Genomic DNA, 21,479 nt, shown 5'->3' with positions numbered 1-21,479 from the left:
ATATTATGTTTTGAATGACGTACATAGATTAGGTTCAAAATCTGTGTTCTTGACAGCTCTCAGAGTTTTTGTTTTACATAGTTAATAACAATAATAAATAATGAAAACTGTATAAATGTTCCCAGAGCATAGCTCCCAACCTCTTAGCCCAAAAATCTGGACAAAGCCAAAAATAGTCGGGGGGGGGGGGTCAAAGCCCAAAAATAAGGAAAACATTTAAATATTGCTGTTATGCACTTAGAAAGCTGCTAGAATAAAAAGGTCTTGTTTTATCTTGCATTTTCTGAAGGATATGAAGTTTGAAACTCAAATGCCTGCCTTTATTTATTGAATTCAGTCCCCACTGATTTGCCACAAAAAATCCAGAAAACTATGTTGTTCTGACTATTTTGCACAGTGACCTTGGCAGTAAAATGTATGATGGTAACACAGCATTTTATTCTAGCAGCTTTCCAAGATTATAAAAGCAATGTTTAATGTGTTCCTGTTTTTTGCCCTTTTGAACCACCCCAGTAAATTTGGCTTTTTCCAGACTTCTTGTGCTGCGAAGTTGAGATGTAGTTGAGTATTGCGTAGATTTTACAAGGAGCTGAGAGCTGCAAGGGAAGGGAAGTTTAGTGCTGATTATGCTAAATCGGCTCACCTTGCTAGTAGCACAAAATGTTGTGTACTTGCTTTTAATGCAGAACGTTGTTGGTTCTACTCCCATAAGGGGTGAATGCTGCTCTACTGAAAGTTAAGACACTAACTATGAGCCTGTTATCAGTTTGCCATCCATTTCCTATTGCAATATTACTAGCTTATTATTAATGTAATTTAGGCAATTTATTCCTCAGGGGCATCAGACACTTTATTTTTCGGTGAAGTCATGAAATATAAAGGTGATTGCTAGCAGCCACCTCTTCATTAGTTAGATTTATTTAATGTGGAATTATTTAGATGACTTTTTTTACTACTTCAGAGATTGTGCATATTATTTACTGATAATGGTGGACTGTAAAAGTTTGACTAGACTTTTATGATGGAAATGTTCTGAATTGGGCAGTTTTGTTTCATTGTTTACTGGAAAAATGTTCAAAGCAATAGGAAGGTGTATCAAAGAGCACATGTATGTTTCATATGCAAGGGGCCTATGATTTAAAAGCAGCCCAGAATTAATTCTTATCTGCCACGGGTAAAATGTATTTTTCTTTGAATGTGGGTTTTAATGTTGTTTCAGTGAATGTGAGTTTCAAGGGCAGAGAAGTTTTAATGCCAAGTTTGTTTAGCAGATGTCTTAGTGTTTGTGCTGTAAAATGCAAAATGAAACTTTCAAATGAAGTTCAAATCATCATAGAAGTAAATCAGTATGCACATTAGTGTTTAGGGTAAATGGAGTGAAATAGCAAAGTAATGGATCATTGGAATGGCTGCGGGGGGGGGGGGGGGCTCCATTTGACCATGGTTTTGTGAGGGGGAAGGGTGGCAAACTTAGACAGCCCCAGCTGAACTATACCTCCCAACTGTCCAGATTTTCAAAGAATGAATAGATTTTTTGCTTCTTATTTTTGGTTTGTTCCTCAATTTGTGGTTTTCTGGCAAATGATTTAGGAATTAAGTCACTAAATAATGACACACTAGTTTCAGACTTTATAACCTTCAGAAAAATGCATGCTAAAATAAGACCTGTTCTATCAACTGTCCCAGTTTATACAAGAGCAATTTTTAGTACTGTTTATATGTTCCCTCAATATATTTGGCCTTGTCCAGATTTATTGCATTAGCAGGTTGAGAGGTACATGCAAATAAATTGTTTTATAGAATTAGGCATAGCCAAACCTCAACTGTCCCTGATTTTGGCTCAAAATGTTGCTCTTCCCCTAATGATCCCTCCACAAAATAGCAATTTTGGAAGAAAACATAGAGGGTTTACTTTACTTTTATAAACAACTGTAATGATCAGAGTTATACATTACTTTTATTTCAGAAATGCATGTAGATTCTCTAATTTTGTCAGCTGCTCTAAGTTAACTGTGCTCATATTAAAATGGTGTCCCTCCTTTGACAGGTTCCCAGCTGTATTGTCTGGCAATTTTATATTTTTGCATCACATTTTTGGTCCGTTTTCATAAAATTGCAGTTTTCTGGCAAATTAGTGGCAAATTGTTAAAGACTGAAGTTAGAAAATAATGCAGACATTTCAGTTTCAGATTTCATACCTTTCAGAAAATTCGTACTGATGCAAGACCTACTACTATTCTATTATCTTTCTAAGTTTATAAGAGCAATATTTAAAAAAAATGTCCTTATTTTTGGGCCTTTGCCTCAGTTTTATTTATGAGTTTGTTGCTGTAAGAGGTTGAGAGGTTGTGTGTGTGTGTGTGTGTGTGTGTGTGTGTGTGTGTGTGGTAGGTAGCATACCTCTCAACTGTCCACATTTTGCAGAATGTCCAGATTTTTGCCCCATATTTTTTGTCTGTTCCTCATAAATGTTGTGATTTTCTAGAAAATCATTGAAGGCTGAAGTTGCTAAATAATGACAGACGTTTGAGCTTCAGACTTCATGTCCTTTAGAAAAATTCATACTAGCACAAATCCTGTTATTCTAGCAACTTTCTAAGTTCACGAGAACATTATTTAATATCTGTCCCTGTTTATTTTAGGCTTTGTCCATATTTCTTGCACTAAGAGATAGGTAGGGGTGTGTGTGTGAATGAAACATCCTAGTTAGTGGTAGCAGGTGGTTAGTAATTTACTCAAGCTCAAAACCTGTACCTTAGTTACAGAAAACAAAAGCATAAAGTCTCTACCCCAACTACCATGCTGCATTTTTCAAAGAACTGACATTTCAGGTTAATTTCAATTCAAGGAACCGAGTTTGAGTGAATTTATATTATATTACTGAAGAGGCATTACAGCGAATGCCTCTTCATCGACACTAAAAGAGCAAACCGTGAATTACGAGAATGGCCGTAGCTTGGCTGGGGAGGGGGGTAGCAGTTTGAGAGCTGTCAGTACAAATTTGAAAATCCTAGCTACATCCCTGCCTCCTAACCCCTAAATCAGTAGGGCAGTCTTAAATTTTCATGACATGCAGTCAGTGCAGATTCTGATAATGCAGTTTTTGAAGTGCAGACCTCCAAAGCTGCCTTTAAAGCGGCATTCTTGGCTTTCATTTCAGTGGTATCATGTCTTTGCCGCTAGGCCTACAAGTCTATCAGTCTTGGAGCCTAAATCCTTCACAGCATGCACAGATGCAAGGGAGGGGACTGCTATAGTGCAACATTATTTTACATTAATTCAATGACTTTAATAAATAGCAGACAAGTTGATAAGCAGGGCAAGTTAGCTGTAGATTTGGGGTGAGATGCTGCAGCTATGATTTGGAGCTGCTTATGACATCTCAGTCATCCATGTTCCCCAGAAATTAGAGGAATTAGAGAAACCAGGCTATTGGCTTGAGTGAGTGAAGTTCTGATAGCAGTATGTTGAAAATAAGACAGATAAGCTTCTGTAGAAAAAAATAAAGGATTGTAAAAGTGCAAATCAGGTTTGTCTATGTCATTCCCAGGCTACTTGACACCCTTCCTCTCCCATCATGCATCACACATCTGTGTGGTGTGGGAGATATTTTAATGACCTTAGCTTTGAGGAGTTAGGCTCTTTGAATGGGAATCATCATCAGAGAAAGTGGACATTAATGTCAAATAGTCTATTTGGCCAATGATGAGCTAGGGCATTTCTAGCCACACTACTTCTGGAGGGATAAAGAAAAAGAAGCTGTGACAGTTGGTACTGTCTTGCAAGGCAAGGCCACAGTGCTGGAGTCCCCAGAGTCAAAAGCTTATTTCTGCATCGTTTCACAGCTGACAAGCACAAAGACCATTTGTGTGGTATGAAGAGGCAATGGTTAAGTCTGCCCGCTACAGAACTGGCTTCTCCTGCAGTGTGCATCACAAATAGGAAGTGGTGCATCTGGCTGGCCCATTGCCACATTCTCACTGCTGCTTGACACAGTATGAATGAATGTGTATCATATTCTGCTTCTTTATGTACCAGACCATAGTCATGGTGTCTAACTGAAAGTCCAACAGAGGCAGAAGAACTGCCCTCATTTTCAGGAAGTGCCAGTCAGTTCCTTCAGATGTCCAGGTTCCCTGAATCCTTGAGCCCTAATCACAAATGCAGTACTGGTATTCATTTCTGAATGCTGGTACTACACTATATTTTTCGGAGTGCTGAAGCACTTCAGATCTAATGACAAATGAATGCTGGTACTGCCAATCAGACAGCCATGGTCACTGCTGCCTGAGGAGACAGGAATTATAATGAACTCAACAAATGAAGGTTAAATATTTTGAACAATGACTGATGCATTTAAAAATACATTTATACTCAAGTAGCAAATCTCAGACATTAAGTATTTCTGACTGGTCATATTCTGAAATCTCCATCAAATTATGCCATCAGTCTATCAGCCGCTTATAGTAGTCAGTTTAAAATGATTTTTTTCACTGATATAAAACCATGAAAGAGTGTACAACTTTATATTTAAAGATGCAAGACTTAAAATGTTCAATATACAAAACCATGACTGTAATATGAAAAGTAAAAATTGTTTGCAATAATAAGTGAATATAATTTTATTTAAGTAATGTCACTTACCTTTAGTTTCAAAAGTTCTAGCAACATTCTTCAGATTAGTTACATTGTCTTCATTTAAGCCATCTGTGAAAAGAAGTAGTATCTGCAAAGAAAGATACCAGACTTGGATCAAACCATATAGCACGTCTTAATGCAAGACAGTAAAAGCACGTGTAACCTGCTACTTGGTAACTTTAAGAATAATATGTGTGCAGGTTTTGCATATTAAAGCACAAAACTGGAAACATTACTCAAATCAGGTTTATTGGGACTGTAATAAAGTTTAGTACTTTAGCCAAAGTGGCCTTTCTGAGAGTAAAATCAGAGGTTAAAAAACAATATTGTTACGGGGTGGAACACAATATTTTTGTATTAGTGCATACAATTAAATTTTTTTCTTATTTTCATTTGAATGTTCTCAGAATTATGTGGTATACTTATTATAATTGTTGCAAACAGAATTATATAGTCTATAAAAGTATTGTCTGTAGCTGACAATTTTGTGCTCTAAAATGCCATTTTGCAATCCTGGTTTGTGTAATACTTTCAGTTTTATAGGCTGTATATGCATAGTAATCATTATTGGCTACTCCCAGCTCTGACTACAATGCTTCTTGTCTAATAAGCCAATTTCTTCTCCCCTTTCTGTCAGCACTGGACAACTTGCAGAGACAAGCTGGTTAGTGTTCATCATGGGGTTAGAGGCTAGGAGATTTATGGTAAACTTCTACACCCACCCATTGTTAGCAGTCAACAGTGACTAATGCCATCCTATGCTTAGCCTCGGGGGTTGGCAGCTTGGGGGTGATGCATACTTACACACATGTGAGATGCTGTACTGGAATGTGAATCACTCCCTTTCCAGCCTTTGCCTTATGAATTTCTACACATTTCAGCATTACTTCACCCAGGCAGTCCTTCCATCTGATGACAGGAATAGACCAGCACTGTACCCCATGATCTGGGAACCAGCAGTCTGTTTCCTCTCATCCATACCCAAATTGCTGTGTTAGTGTTCAAGTGACTAAATGAGTTCTCAACTCATTTAGGGTGCACTTAAAGTTTCATCCCTCTGCACAGTCTAGCTGGTTCTTATATAAATACTGACTTTGTACAAATGAGACAACTAAATATATAGTAGTTACAAAATGACATCATCTTCTATCTAAACGTATAACATAATGAGACAAAAAATGTTAGCAGCAGTTTTAACGGTAACTTAGTAATGGCATTTTAATCTGTCACAGCATTAATGATATTTTTAACTTACCTTTACTTTAGCGGATGATCTTTGGCTGAGGTCATTGAAATATATATTTAAAAACTTAACCCTTAAATAAGTTGTTTCTCCTGTTGTAAAATTCAACAGAAACTGAAGAGATTTTTGATAATCTTTTTCAAAGTTTGAGTAATGCAGGATATTGTCTCCTTCTGCAAGTACTAAGAAAGAAAATCTGATGGTAGGCTGGAAACCTAATCCACAGCTGACACCACTCAGCGAAGATGCTCTTTCTATAATTCGAGGAAGGTGATCCTGGAGTTCTTTTTGTGTAGGGAAAGATAAACTGTAAGTCGATTTGTCAAATCCCACCAGAATATCTATGGTGCATTCTAAAAAAGAAAAAATTGATATTGTATTAGTGGACGTAAGTTAATGAGAAGGACACATTAACTAATGAGTTTATTTGAATGATTCAACAGTTAAAACTGTTGCTTTCAGAACATTTTCTCAGGGTAAAAATAGTTTGGAGTATGAAATAACCACTTTTTTGAGAAGGATTTTAAAAATCTTGTGAAATTAATTTCAGAAAACACGATGACACCATAGCATATAAAAATACCTTTACTGGTATCAGTATCAGTCCTATAGGTTAAAAAAATGTATCTATCCAGCTGGACAGTCACTAACATCTGTTAATAATAAACAGCTTCTAGAAATAAGGTAGTTCTTCTCTTGCATTTAATTCAAAAGATGTAAACCTTAAGACCTGGGTCAGAATGGCACAAGTGTCATCTCCTTATTAATTAATCTTATGCATTTATTTAAATTCATGATTTTCCAAAATAATAATGTTGATTTATTGACTATCTTCATGTATATTCTACAAAAGTCGCTTGAAGGGAATACTGTCTCATAAGTAAGGCCAGTACAGATGGATTAGGTCAATATAGTGGATGACAAAGACTGATCTCACCACAGTCTTTCAACATGGCACCAAATCACTCAGCTTATCTGGTAAGACATCATCAATTAATTGTACTGTTTCCACATTAGACCTCAGTCTACCTTGACCTGCCATCCCTGGTTCCATGAAGTATCCTCTGAGGAAAACGTAAAAGCACATTTCATGCAGTTTTTGGTACACTAAAAAGCCTAAATTGGTTAGAACTACCCCATCGACTAATATACTTGTACATCTTCTTACCACCTATAAAATTATCCTGCAACCATCTGCTTGTCCATCACTAAATACTATTCTACACAGTTATCTTCCCACTCGGTCATTATGATCCAATGACCAAAATCCTTTTCTTTCTACAAAACAATCAGATCTGCTGTGCATATGCACCATGTTGCTAAGGCCTGGAATTCCTTACTTTTATTCATCAGGTCAATAACCTCCATCCAGTTCTTTAAAACCATTCTAAAAGACTTTCTATAGAAAATCTGGCTCTGTTCTTGCTGATCCTCAGGGTACTATATCCCTAAATATGAACAAGAAAATATTCATACATTACACCTCCTTACTCACTCACTTCCTAACTTCAATTAATTTCTTTCTCTGACACTATCTAAATATGCCATAATCTTTTTTTTTTCTTTCTTTCTTTCTCACATCATATTGCAATTCCTGTTTATATTATACCCTTAACTTTTCAAAATATTAAATTACTGTCATATTAAGCTGTATTTGTTTTTTTTAACCAATGTTGTCATATTATGTTAATTAAGTAAAATTATTTAAACTGTAAATATTTTTCTGTTATTTTTGAAGACTGTAAAATTATTGTTCTTAAAATGCTTTTGTAATACTTTGGAGCTTTTCTACTCACACCTCTGCTGAAAATGTGCCTCTACCCAGTCAGATATTCCTAATAATCAAATGTCAATAAATAAATAAATCAGTTCTATTGGATAACATGATTTTATTATACATTATATAAAGGCTAAAGGTAGATATATTACATAATATTTTAGTAATTTTTTTTCTCTCCATTTCCTGTAAGTGAACTTGGCACTTTGAAATGTGTCTGGGCATATCACTTTAAACTCATTGCTTGGTTTTGTTACATGGAAGTTAGGAAAGGCCATAGGTCTGATGATCTGAGCTCTTAATTTGTGTAGAACCTTAAACAAGTTCTAGGGTTTTCTGTATTCATTTATACCTAGCAATATTAGTGGTATAGTAGAATATCGGTCGTCCCTTTATCAAAGTCCAGTACTCCATGCCGCAGATATTCAATATCCTAGCCTGAAGCTTACTACTACTGTTAATATAAACAGTATTGCTTATTTTCAAAAGTCGAACTTGAGTGAGAATATTAGGGTCCAACCTAGCACTCTCATACTGGGTGACTTCAACTACCCTCTATTAACTGGGAAAACTACTCATGTACCAATACACTTGCCCAATGTTTCCTGGAATTCATTAATTCAATGGCCTGGGCCAGCTCGTTCTTACCCCCATTAGAGGTAGCAACATCCTTGACCTGGTCATTACTAACATGGGTGACTGTTGCTCTACACCAATAGTCAACTCCTCCCGGATTAGATATGACCACAAACTAATCACCTTGGAAATCCACATTCCCCCCACAAAAGGTAACCACCATGAAAAACTTCTCCAAAACTAACTTTGGGTTCCTAAAAACAGAGGTGGCAAACTTCATGGCATCCATGCAAATGGAGAATAGTTGCATGACCGCTGAATCATACACCAGTGCACTGTATGAACACCTACACAAATGCATGGATTTCACCATACCCAATATAACCAAGACGCTGTCTTCCAAAAAAAAGAAGCCAATCTGGTGGTCCCCTGCCATAAACAAACTACAATAGAAGGAAGAAACGGATGCAGAATAAGGTGAAGTCCCAAGACTGTAAAAACTCCCTTATCAGCCTCAACAAAAAGTTGAGATCCCTCATCAAATTCTCTAAAGCTAGCTATGAAAACAAAATTGAGGCAGATAGTAAAGACAACCACAAGGTTTTCTATAGTTATGTAAAGAATCTCCACGGCAGTCTCTGAGATACTGCGCAATGGTACCTCCTATGTCAAGCCAACAGATATTGCCAATATACTGGCCGACAGATTCAGTGCCAACTTGACCCCCCCCCCAAAGGACCAATCACAATACCAGTAGATTACCAGGCACCCAGTATTACTGCTTCACAGGTTAAAACGGCACTGTCCAAGGCCAAGAATACAGCTTATATGGGACCTGACAATATCCCTGGCTGTATTCAACATGAACTACAGAGTGAACTGGCACCACACCTGTGTGCCCTGTTCAATCACAGCCCCACCTCAGGCTTTGTCCCTACCGAATGGCGCACTGCTACAGTCATCCCTCTCCACAAAGAAGGAGTGACTACAGACCCTGGGAACTATCGTCCCATTAGCCTGATGAGTCTGATATGCATAGCTATGGAACACATCATCATGGACCTAATAAACAAGGATATAAGGAATCTCCAAACTCTGAATCCCACACAGTTTGGTTTTGTGAAGGGTAGATCATGCCTGCTCAACCTGGTCGACTTCTTTGAATCAGTCACCAGAGCTGTGGATGAAGGCAAGGTGGTTCATACAGCCTACCTTGATCTGGCCAACTCCTTTGATACCATTCCCCACTCAGGAATCATAGAAAAACTCACTAAGTTAGGCATCAACCCCTATGTCACTAGGTAGGTTGCAAACTGGCTCACAGATAGAACTCACATTGTGAAAGTAGCTGACTCCAAGTCAGACTGATGATCAGTCACGAGTAGAGTTCCACAGGGTTCGGTCCTGGGTCCTCTCATGTTTGGTATCTACTTCTTTGAAGTCCAGGCCAACACAAAGGGAATCTGGCTGACAACTTTTGCAGACGATTGCAAGTTGGGAGCTATTATTAACTCCCCAAGTGATGTTGACATCCTGCAGAAAGACCTCACTGAGACCAACGACTGTTGTCAGAACCATGGCCTTAAGCTCAATGCCAAAAAATGTGTCGTCATCCCCTTTAGGAAAAACTTGGCTCTTATGAATTACCACATCAATGGTAGTGCACTGAACACAGAAGGCATTATAAGAGATCTGGGAACAGAGGTTAACAGCAACCTCTCTTTTGACCACCACATTGTCACTTTGGTCAGAAAGTCCTTCTATGTGGAACATCTCATTACTAAGGATTTTGCATCCAGGAAGAAAGAGGTCATTGTTTCCATCTACTCTTCCCTCATTAGGCCAGTCATCGAGTACAATGCCCCATTTGGCATATAACTCACTAGACACCTGCAACAACTGGAGAGGCCACAAAATTACCTCACAAAGATGATCCTAGGCCTTAAACAGTTGCCCTATATGGACAAACTCAAAAATTTCCAAGTATTCTCTGTTTCATATTGCCTACTAAGAAGCAATCTCTGCTTGACTTACAAAGCCATGTCTGACCCAGCTCTGTTAGAAATACTACATCTAAAGAAATCCCAATCCCTCAGCACCACACACTCCAGAGACCTCAACCTCATTACCACAATCAACAGAACATGCTGGAGGGACAGATTTATAACACAGAGACTGCCCATGCTATGGAATAGACTTCTCATACATGTCAAACAGAGCACCTCACTGGCCCTCTTCAAGAGAACTCTTGATGAGTGGATGAGAAATAGAAAATTCAAACCAGGGATCACTCCAGTGGCTCTACTTGACAGAGGTATTGAGAACTAATGTCAGGTGGCACGATGCCAGGATAAAACTATGGGCGAGGCTTGTAAAGGCACCAGGGCCATTAGCCTAGTACACACTTAAGCACTTATGAAGTAAATTAAAACATTTAAAACATTCAAGTTAAAATATGATCTATGACAAACTTTTGTTTGTACTTATACCATATAAGGCATATAACATATTCATTTTTGAAGTTAAGAATGTTTTGTGTTAAAGGGAGGCCCAAAATTCTAATGACAGACCTTAAGGCTGGTTGTAGTCTCTTTTAACTTTTACATCACTGAATATTACATCAGCTCCCGCGCTGAATCATATATCTCAATTACACAGATTTTTTTCCTCATATTTTGGTCTCTTTCTCATAAAATTTTAATTTTTTTCTGGCAAATCATTCAGACTTTTTATCCTTCAGAAAATATATGCTAGTGCAAAACCTGCTATTCATTCTATCAACATCTTATAATAGCAATATTTAAAAATTGTACCTATTTTGGGGCCTTTATACCCCCATAGTTTTGCCTTTGTCCAGAATTCATGCTCTAAGAGGCTGAGAGGTATGCCCAACATGCATGTACAGGGAATTAACAGTCAGAGGCAGATTTTTCAAGGATACCTCACCTTGAGTGGATGACATTGTGGGATGCAGGAAGCCTGTACCTCTTGATTAATTCTAGAACAATTTTTGCAGTAAATATGAACGCAAGACAGCTTGCAACTGGCAAAACAGAATACACTACTAGGTTGTGGTCATGTCTTTCCTCCTCTTGGACAGACATTTTTTTAAATAAGTAAAAGAATATGGACCAAACCCTGAAATTCTTCACTGCTTGAAGCCTCACAGATCCACTGATGTAGCTATGCAGCAGCACAGATACTGCTCTTAACACTTATACAAGAAGTCACAGCCTAAACACAAATAGAAGACAATGTATTAAAGATAATTAGCTGACTAAAAATAATTATTTACTTTATTGTTATTAATTATACAATTAAAAATAAAAACTGAGTGCTGCGTGAAACTGAAAATTAACTACCTTGCTCAGACACAGGCAGCACATGCCATGTGTATTGATAAGTAGCAGCATGTGACTTCAGCTTATGAGTTTAAAGATCTAGAATGCTTAGGTTTGTAAAATGGCAGCCACAGTTTTCAATCTACTTTATAGGTTCATAGGTAGGTACTAGGCTATTGGCCCTAGGGCCTATACAAGCCTAGCCAAAAAGGTAGCCTGGCTTTCGCCACCCAAGGAAATTATTTTTCTGTGCTCCTGTTGAGCAGAGCCACACAGGTGATCCCCGGGGCTAATTTCCTATTTCCCATCATGTCATCAATATTTTTCTTGAAGAGTGCTAATGAGGGGCTTTGTTTGAAATAGATAGGTAATTTGTTCCACAGTATGAGAAGTCTCTGGGACAGGAATCTATCCCTCCAGCATGTTTTGTTTATTGTGGTTACAAGGTTTAGGTACCTAGAGCGTGTAGCTTGGAGGGATTGGGATTTCTTTAAGTGGAGCATGTCCAACATCTCTGAGTTTGACATAGCTTTGTATGTTAGGCAGAGATCGTCTCTGAGTAGGCGATATGCAATGGAGTAAAGTTGGAGTTTTTTTAGATGGTCTGCGCAGGGCATCTGTTTGAGGCCAGTAATCCTCTTTGTGAGGTATTTCTGCAGGGTTCCAGTTGTTGTAGATGTCTTGTAAGGTACATACCAAAATGGGCATTGTACTCTATAATGGGTCTAATGAGTGACGAGTAGAGGGGAACAATGGCCTCTTTTTTCCTGGATGAGAAACCTTTTGTGATGAGGAGTACCATGTAGAAGGATTTCCTGACTACTGTGGTGATGTGATTATCAAAGGAGAGACTACTGTCCACCTGTGTCTCAAGGTCTCTTATCACACTTTTGGTGTTAAGTAGACTTCCACCTATGTGGTAGCTCATGGGTACAGAGTTTTTACCAAAGGGGATGACAATGCACTTTTTGGCATTGAGCTTGAGGCCATGGCTTTGACACCAGGCATCTGTCTCAATGAGGCCCTTTTGTAGAATGTCCACATCGTTAGGAGTTTAAATTATGGCTCCTAGTTTGCAGTCATCTGCGAACTTCATTAGCCAAGGACCTTCTGTGTTAGCCTGTACTTTAGAAAAGTAGATACCAAACAGGAGAGGACCCAGGTCTGAACCCTGTGGTACTCCACTTGTCACTGGTCTAAAGTCGGATATGGAGTCTGTGACTTTCACAGTGTGGGTTCAGTCAGTGAGCCAGCTGGCAACCCATCTTTTGGCATAGAGATTTATACCTAGTTTAGTGAGTTTATCTATAATTCCAGAGTGAAGGATAGTGTCAAAAGCCTTGGCAAGATATGCTGTGTGAACCACCTTACCCTCATCTACGGCTTTGGTGACTGCTTCAAAGAAGTCAATCAGGTTTAGGAGACATGATCTGCCTTTTACAAATCCGAACTAGGTGGGATCCAGAGTTGAAGATTACCAATCTCTTTGTTTAAGTTCTATGAAGATACATTCCATGGCCTTGCAGACCAGGCTTTTTAGGCTAATGGGGCAGTAGTTCCTGGGGTTTGTGGTGGCTCTCCATTTGTGGAGTGGGATAACCATCACTGTGGCCATTCAGTGGGCATAAAGCCTGAGGTGAGGCTATGATTGAACATGGTGCTTAGGTGGGGTGCTAGTTCATTCTGTAGTTCATGTAGAATGCAGCCTGGGATGTTGTCAGGCCCCATGGATGCTGTGTTCTTGGCTTTGGAGAGTGTGTTTTTTACCTGTGCAGCCCAGCCATGATTACAGGAATTCTGCACTGAACGTATCTGCCCGGATGTTAGCAAATATCAGTTGGTTCTGTATATTTAGTGCCATTGTGCTGTAACAGAGTAGATCTGAGTGTTGCCATTGAGATTCTTGACATAGGTATAGAATACTTTGTGGTTGTCTTTAGAATCAGTGGCGATTTTGTTTTCATAACTAGATTTGGAGGATTTTATGAGGATCTCAGCATCTTACTGAGGCTGACCAGGCAGTTGTTCCAGTCATGGAATTTTACTCTTTTGCAACAGTTTCTTTCTTCTGTTGTAGAGTTTGTTTATGGCAGGGGACCACCAGATTGGCTTTCTTTTTGGAGGATAACATCTTGGTTCTGTTAGGGAATAGCATAATCCATGCACTCATTTAAGTGCTTATAAAGTGCATTTCTGTAGGATTCAGCAGTCGCACCTCTATTGTCCGTCTGCATGGGTGTCGTGAAGGTTGCCACTTCTGTTTTAAGGAGCGTGAATTTGGCTTTGGAGAAATTTTTATGGTGGTTTCCCTAATGGGGGTAGGGGCCAGATGTGGATGTCTAGGCTGATTAGCTTGTGGTTGGATCTGACCAATGAGGAATTGTCCTCTGGTGTGGAACACTGGTCACAATGTGTGTAATGACCAGGTCTAGGATATTGCTGCCCCTGCTGGGGGTGTGGATAAGTTGATCCAAGGTGTTGGAATTTATGAATTCCAGAAAACTTTGAGCAAAAGTGTTGGTGCATGAGTAGTTTTCCCAGTTAATGGTGGGGTGGTTGAAGTTGCCCATTATTAGGGTGTTGGGTTGTACCCTAATATTTTCCAGTGTATCAAGAAATGAGGAGTGGGAATCCTGGGGCATGGTGAGGATCTGTATCAAGTTACAATTTGGATTGCAGTCTTGCCCAGATTTAGTTGCACTTGGATAATCTCGGATGCATTATGCTGAGCAACTAGCCTGGAGGTGTGGATATCCTTAATTAATATGGACACGCCTCCACCTTTAGTGTTTCAGTCCAGGTTAGGTGGCGAAAGTTGTGGTATGAATTATAGGCTGGTAATGCAGGGGTGCTCTCTGGAGCCTTGAACCTGATCTCTGTCACTGCACAGATGTTGATGTTCTCCATTTTAAGGAGTGCCTCAAGTGAATGCATTTTGAGGTTTAGACTTCTAGCATTGAGTAGCATTACCCTCAGATTTTGCTTGCTTGTACCTGTTATGGTGGTGAATTTGTCATTTGAACCTTGCCTAATAAAGGCACTATAGGGGTGGCAAGAGCCTTAGCCAGTATCCGGAATTCCAAAGGTGATAGATGCAGGCCATCTCTGGCAAAGCATCGTGGTCTGTCGATCATGTCATCCCAGGCAGACAAATACTGGATCCCCTTAGAATGACACCACAAGCTTAGCCAATTGTTGAAGTCAATCATTTTGTCCTTGTACTGTGGTATCATTCTGGGTGATGGCAGGATGCTACACAGGGCTAGGGTCATACCTGCCTGGGCTACAAGATCGGAGAGCTCCTGCATGTCTCTTTTCTCATAGTCCAGGGGGGTACATCTCAGGTCATTCACACCAACATGGACAATAACAGAGTCATATTTGTACTTGTTGTGGAGTGACCTGATTGTGTGCGCTATGTGGCAGATCCTGGCACCCGACAGGCAGCTGACAGCAACTTTCTCCTTGTTTAGCCTGGTGAGTGGAACATCAGTGTGCCTGACTATAGAGTCACCTATGACTAGAGTGCTGGGTACGTTGTTATGCCTTATGGGCTGTGGATGAGTGACACACCGAGTTTGTGGGCTATGTGTCATTTGGGTTGTGTTGGGGGGTGGAGGTTGCATGTGTTTCTGCTTTCGAGGTCTCTGTTGCTTGAGCAGATTTTTATTGAGAGCATCTGCAAATGTAGGTTTGTGTTTTGTGTTGCTATGTGTGTGTTTGGGTGATGCAGATTTTGAGGGACTATGTGATGAGTGTGATGTGGTGCAAGTGTTTACCTTCTCCTCTTGACTGTCTAGCCCAGTCTTGGGTGAAGAGAGCTTTTCTTCCAGTTTGGCTATATAAGTGCATCTCTCACAGGTTGTAGTGTTGGGTGGTAGGAGGAGAGGGTTGTCTGTGTACATGAGGCAACTGCTGCATTGCCCCAAGATGCCCAAATTCATCAGGTAGACAGGAGAAAACTCCTGGAGCTGACAATTAGACATTCCTGGATAGTTGCTTATTTATTAAGTACTAAAAACTGTTTTCCTCTAGACAAGTGAGGAAAGCTGAGTGCTGTAGTAATTTGTAGCTTATTTAGTGCTTACGAGTTCTGAACAAGTGCTGAGCTCAAAGAAATAGATTTGAGTGCTAAAACTAAAAAACTGGCTAGTTCAAAGGGAAACGTTTATAACATTTTGACCGGCTAATAATATATGCAATTATTTTTTATTTATTTATTTTTTTTTATTTTGTCACTGACAGGCCAAAAGCAACCAGTCATAGCCATGACCATTTTGGCCACAATTAACATCTTATGTTTTTTACACCTATTTCTTCATTTCTCTTTCTGTTTCAGAATAGAAAATCCCATGAAGTGAATGTGAGAGAAAGGGATACATATATATTTTACTGTTACAGAGTTGTCTTGGCGTTAACTAATATCAGGTGATTATTTATTTATTTTTGGGGTGTTTTAGGCACAAGTTATTTGCATGGATGGGGTTAATGTTTTTGTGCAGTATATTGAATTTTAAGTAATTCAGTTTACTTATTTAATTTTTTTTTTGCTATAGACCCAGGCAGGATGAACTGCTAACTGATGCATTTATACACAAATATTTTGCTTGGTTTTGCAGTGTAGTCAGATAGCCATCATGTTTAATTCTGAGCCACTTCTAAAGGCCTGCATCAGAATCTAGATGCAGCATTAAATAATTTACATGGCAAACTGAGTTTGAAAATAGGCTTGGGCTGTGAGAAGGGTTGGCTTGGGGTGGGGTAGTAGGAAGAATTAGTTGACAGCCAGCTCTCCTATTCCAGCGGGTGGGGGTGAGAGAAAAATCCAATCCCTGTGTGACCTTTGGTGGAAATCAGCAGCTTCATAGAATATCTCAGGTTTAACTTGGTGTGGTCATAAGTTCATTCCACAGCTAGGAAAATTGACTAGCCACTGCAAGTATGACCACTCCTTGTACCCACACCTGCAGCTCCCCATTGAATTCCCTGTCCTCCAGTCTTAACAATGTGTACTGTTGAGGTTACATTGTCGAGGATTCGTGGGGGGCAAATGCACATCCAGATTACCTGGAAAACAACAACTAGAAAACTCAGGAATAAGGGAGAGTGGAAGCTAGGAGAATAGCCTGAGGCTATGCAGGATCTGGTGGGTTGGGAATGGATATAAAAAATGAAAAATTATTGATATTGCAGGAGCTGCTTATTTGGTGACAATGATTATATTTGTAAATTGACTTTCAAACTATGAGATGCTTGGTACATGAAGAAAAAAACATTAATGTTCATCTTTTATTCTGCTGCCAAATACACTAATTTTCTTGATTTGTTTTTTTACTATCAAGATATGTATAATCCACTATTAACTGTTGCACTTCAGTTAAGTTCCCCACATGACACTTTCCTGTCTAATTGGAATTAATTTGTTTCTTATAGAAATTAAAAAATATATGGTGCTACATACAAAAAATGAATGAAGCTTGACATCCAAGCATAAGCTGCTGCTTAGATTTCAATCTTCATTTATTTCATATAAGTATTTTTAATGCTTTAATATTTAAGCTAAAACTCTGGGGAGGAAATGTGGAAGGCAAGTATCTAAATGATGAGAAGTGGTGACTAAGAGGTTATTAGTATGATTTTTCTTTTATTAATATGATATATCTAGTCCTACTGCAGATGGATAAACAGACATGGCTCAGCTATTGGTATAATATAGATCTATGAGTTGCTAACAAGGCACTCATCACAAAGTTTGCTTTCTAATCCTGTAGTACAAGCTATTATACCTAAGATAAGACTATGCTACTCTTATACAAATATTAAGTACCATGCATTTCATATGTATGTACAAGCTACTATACATGTAAATAATCATATTCCCACATGGGTGGTTGGACTTTTTGTATAGTGTAGCAAGACAGTGAGGGTATTATCCTTCAGTTTTCTGAATTGGAGGGATGTACGTAGTGATATCAGATTGGCATACATCAGATTTTTCTTTCAATATATTTCAGTAGAGCTACATAAAGATAGTATCCAGGATTCAGAAGTGAAAACTCAGTGTGTATTAGGTGAACTTGTACAGTGAGCAATGGCATACGGGGTGGGGCCAATTCAGAGACATGGACAACTCTGTTGCACAACCTGGTGAAACTGAGTGTTCAACATCTTATGCAAATGACTGTATAATACTACAGAAATAAGTAATATTATTGCAATGAGGGCATTTACAAAATGCAATGAAGGTAAATAACATGTTGGATGATTCAGAAACATAAAAAGTGAGCAATGAGTTGTGGCTGCCAATAAATTTGTAAATTGTCATTTCTTGGTGAACAGAGACAGAGACAATGCAAAGATGCTACAGATGGCATCTGTATTAGCCGAACAGTATACTTTAGAGGCTGTTCTTGCAGCCGGTGTCCAGTGAGCGTCACCATCTTCCATGCTGCAGATGCATCCACCCGTGCCTAATGTACCATCACATTCATAACAGTGACATAGGTCAATGATATAGTGTGGACAGTGACCATACGGAATCTTACAGACATGTGTTCTTACATGGAATCCCAGTTTTCACTTTATAGGTTCATAGGTAGGTACTAGGCTATTGGCCCTAGGGCCTATACAAGCCTAGCCAAAAAGGTAGCCTGGCTTTCGCCACCCAAGGAAATTATTTTTCTGTGCTCCTGTTGAGCAGAGCCACACAGGTGATCCCCGGGGCTAATTTCCTATTTCCCATCATGTCATCAATATTTTTCTTGAAGAGTGCTAATGAGGGGCTTTGTTTGAAATAGATAGGTAATTTGTTCCACAGTATGAGAAGTCTCTGGGACAGGAATCTATCCCTCCAGCATGTTTTGTTTATTGTGGTTACAAGGTTTAGGTACCTAGAGCGTGTAGCTTGGAGGGATTGGGATTTCTTTAAGTGGAGCATGTCCAACATCTCTGAGTTTGACATAGCTTTGTATGTTAGGCAGAGATCGTCTCTGAGTAGGCGATATGCAATGGAGTAAAGTTGGAGTTTTTTTAGATGGTCTGCGCAGGGCATCTGTTTGAGGCCAGTAATCCTCTTTGTGAGGTATTTCTGCAGGGTTCCAGTTGTTGTAGATGTCTTGTAAGGTACATACCAAAATGGGCATTGTACTCTATAATGGGTCTAATGAGTGACGAGTAGAGGGGAACAATGGCCTCTTTTTTCCTGGATGAGAAACCTTTTGTGATGAGGAGTACCATGTAGAAGGATTTCCTGACTACTGTGGTGATGTGATTATCAAAGGAGAGACTACTGTCCACCTGTGTCTCAAGGTCTCTTATCACACTTTTGGTGTTAAGTAGACTTCCACCTATGTGGTAGCTCATGGGTACAGAGTTTTTACCAAAGGGGATGACAATGCACTTTTTGGCATTGAGCTTGAGGCCATGGCTTTGACACCAGGCATCTGTCTCAATGAGGCCCTTTTGTAGAATGTCCACATCGTTAGGAGTTTAAATTATGGCTCCTAGTTTGCAGTCATCTGCGAACTTCATTAGCCAAGGACCTTCTGTGTTAGCCTGTACTTTAGAAAAGTAGATACCAAACAGGAGAGGACCCAGGTCTGAACCCTGTGGTACTCCACTTGTCACTGGTCTAAAGTCGGATATGGAGTCTGTGACTTTCACAGTGTGGGTTCAGTCAGTGAGCCAGCTGGCAACCCATCTTTTGGCATAGAGATTTATACCTAGTTTAGTGAGTTTATCTATAATTCCAGAGTGAAGGATAGTGTCAAAAGCCTTGGCAAGATATGCTGTGTGAACCACCTTACCCTCATCTACGGCTTTGGTGACTGCTTCAAAGAAGTCAATCAGGTTTAGGAGACATGATCTGCCTTTTACAAATCCGAACTAGGTGGGATCCAGAGTTGAAGATTACCAATCTCTTTGTTTAAGTTCTATGAAGATACATTCCATGGCCTTGCAGACCAGGCTTTTTAGGCTAATGGGGCAGTAGTTCCTGGGGTTTGTGGTGGCTCTCCATTTGTGGAGTGGGATAACCATCACTGTGGCCATTCAGTGGGCATAAAGCCTGAGGTGAGGCTATGATTGAACATGGTGCTTAGGTGGGGTGCTAGTTCATTCTGTAGTTCATGTAGAATGCAGCCTGGGATGTTGTCAGGCCCCATGGATGCTGTGTTCTTGGCTTTGGAGAGTGTGTTTTTTACCTGTGCAGCCCAGCCATGATTACAGGAATTCTGCACTGAACGTATCTGCCCGGATGTTAGCAAATATCAGTTGGTTCTGTATATTTAGTGCCATTGTGCTGTAACAGAGTAGATCTGAGTGTTGCCATTGAGATTCTTGACATAGGTATAGAATACTTTGTGGTTGTCTTTAGAATCAGTGGCGATTTTGTTTTCATAACTAGATTTGGAGGATTTTATGAGGGATCTCAGCTTTTTACTGAGGCTGACCAGGGAGTTCTTCCAGTCATGGGATTTTACTCTTTTTTGCAACAGTTTCTTTCTTCTGTTGTAGAGTTTGTTTATGGCAGGGGACCACCAGATTGGCTTTCTTTTTTTGGAGGATAACATCTTGGTTCTGTTAGGGAATAGCATAATCCATGCACTCATTTAAGTGCTTATAAAGTGCATTTCTGTAGGATTCAGCAGTCGTACCTCTATTGTCCGTCTGCATGGGTGTCGTGAAGGTTGCCACTTCTGTTTTAAGGAGCGTGAATTTGGCTTTGGAGAAATTTTTTATGGTGGTTTCCCTAATGGGGGGTAGGGGCCAGATGTGGATGTCTAGGCTGATTAGCTTGTGGTTGGATCTGACCAATGAGGAATTGTCCTCTGGTGTGGAACACTGGTCACAATGTGTGTAATGACCAGGTCTAGGATATTGCTGCCCCTGCTGGGGGTGTGGATAAGTTGATCCAAGGTGTTGGAATTTATGAATTCCAGAAAACTTTGAGCAAAAGTGTTGGTGCATGAGTAGTTTTCCCAGTTAATGGTGGGGTGGTTGAAGTTGCCCATTATTAGGGTGTTGGGTTGTACCCTAATATTTTCCAGTGTATCAAGAAATGAGGAGTGGGAATCCTGGGGCATGGTGAGGGATCTGTATCAAGTTACAATTTGGATTGCAGTCTTGCCCAGATTTAGTTGCACTTGGATAATCTCGGATGCATTATGCTGAGCAACTAGCCTGGAGGTGTGGATATCCTTAATTAATATGGACACGCCTCCACCTTTAGTGTTTCAGTCCAGGTTAGGTGGCCGAAAGTTGTGGTATGAATTATAGGCTGGTAATGCAGGGGTGCTCTCTGGAGCCTTGAACCTGATCTCTGTCACTGCACAGATGTTGATGTTCTCCATTTTAAGGAGTGCCTCAAGTGAATGCATTTTGAGGTTTAGACTTCTAGCATTGAGTAGCATTACCCTCAGATTTTGCTTGCTTGTACCTGTTATGGTGGTGAATTTGTCATTTGAACCTTGCCTAATAAAGGCACTATAGGGGTGGCAAGAGCCTTAGCCAGTATCCGGAATTCCAAAGGTGATAGATGCAGGCCATCTCTGGCAAAGCATCGTGGTCTGTCGATCATGTCATCCCAGGCAGACAAATACTGGATCCCCTTAGAATGACACCACAAGCTTAGCCAATTGTTGAAGTCAATCATTTTGTCCTTGTACTGTGGTATCATTCTGGGTGATGGCAGGATGCTACACAGGGCTAGGGTCATACCTGCCTGGGCTACAAGATCGGAGTGCTCCTGCATGCCTCTTTCTCATAGTCCAGGGTACATCTCAGGTCATTCACACCAACATGGACAATAACAGAGTCATATTTGTACTTGTTGGGGGAGTAGTGCAGATCCTGGCACCCGACAGGCAGCTGACAGCAACTTTCTCCTTGTTTAGCCTGGTGAGTG

At 39.8% G+C, this 21,479-nt stretch overlaps 1 protein-coding gene across 1 annotated transcript in view; it reads right to left on the bottom strand.

Annotated features, from left to right (window-relative positions):
• The window catches only part of LOC122796926 (collagen alpha-6(VI) chain-like), a 1,619,258-nt gene that overhangs the window by 906,579 nt on the left and 691,200 nt on the right, over window positions 1-21,479 (bottom strand). Inside the window, exons 13-14 of the mRNA XM_044065693.1 lie at window positions 5,894-6,234; window positions 4,645-4,726 (exon numbers count right to left, since the gene is read on the bottom strand). Coding sequence (XP_043921628.1) covers window positions 4,645-4,726; window positions 5,894-6,234 — 423 coding nt within the window. The remainder of the gene's footprint in view (window positions 1-4,644; window positions 4,727-5,893; window positions 6,235-21,479) is intronic.

This window comes from Protopterus annectens, chromosome 3.part0 (genome assembly GCF_019279795.1).
Source record: "Protopterus annectens isolate FY-2018-M chromosome 3.part0, PAN1.0, whole genome shotgun sequence".
In the NCBI taxonomy this organism is placed as follows: Eukaryota; Metazoa; Chordata; order Ceratodontiformes; family Protopteridae; genus Protopterus; species Protopterus annectens.
This window is presented reverse-complemented; position numbering and strand designations above follow the sequence as displayed.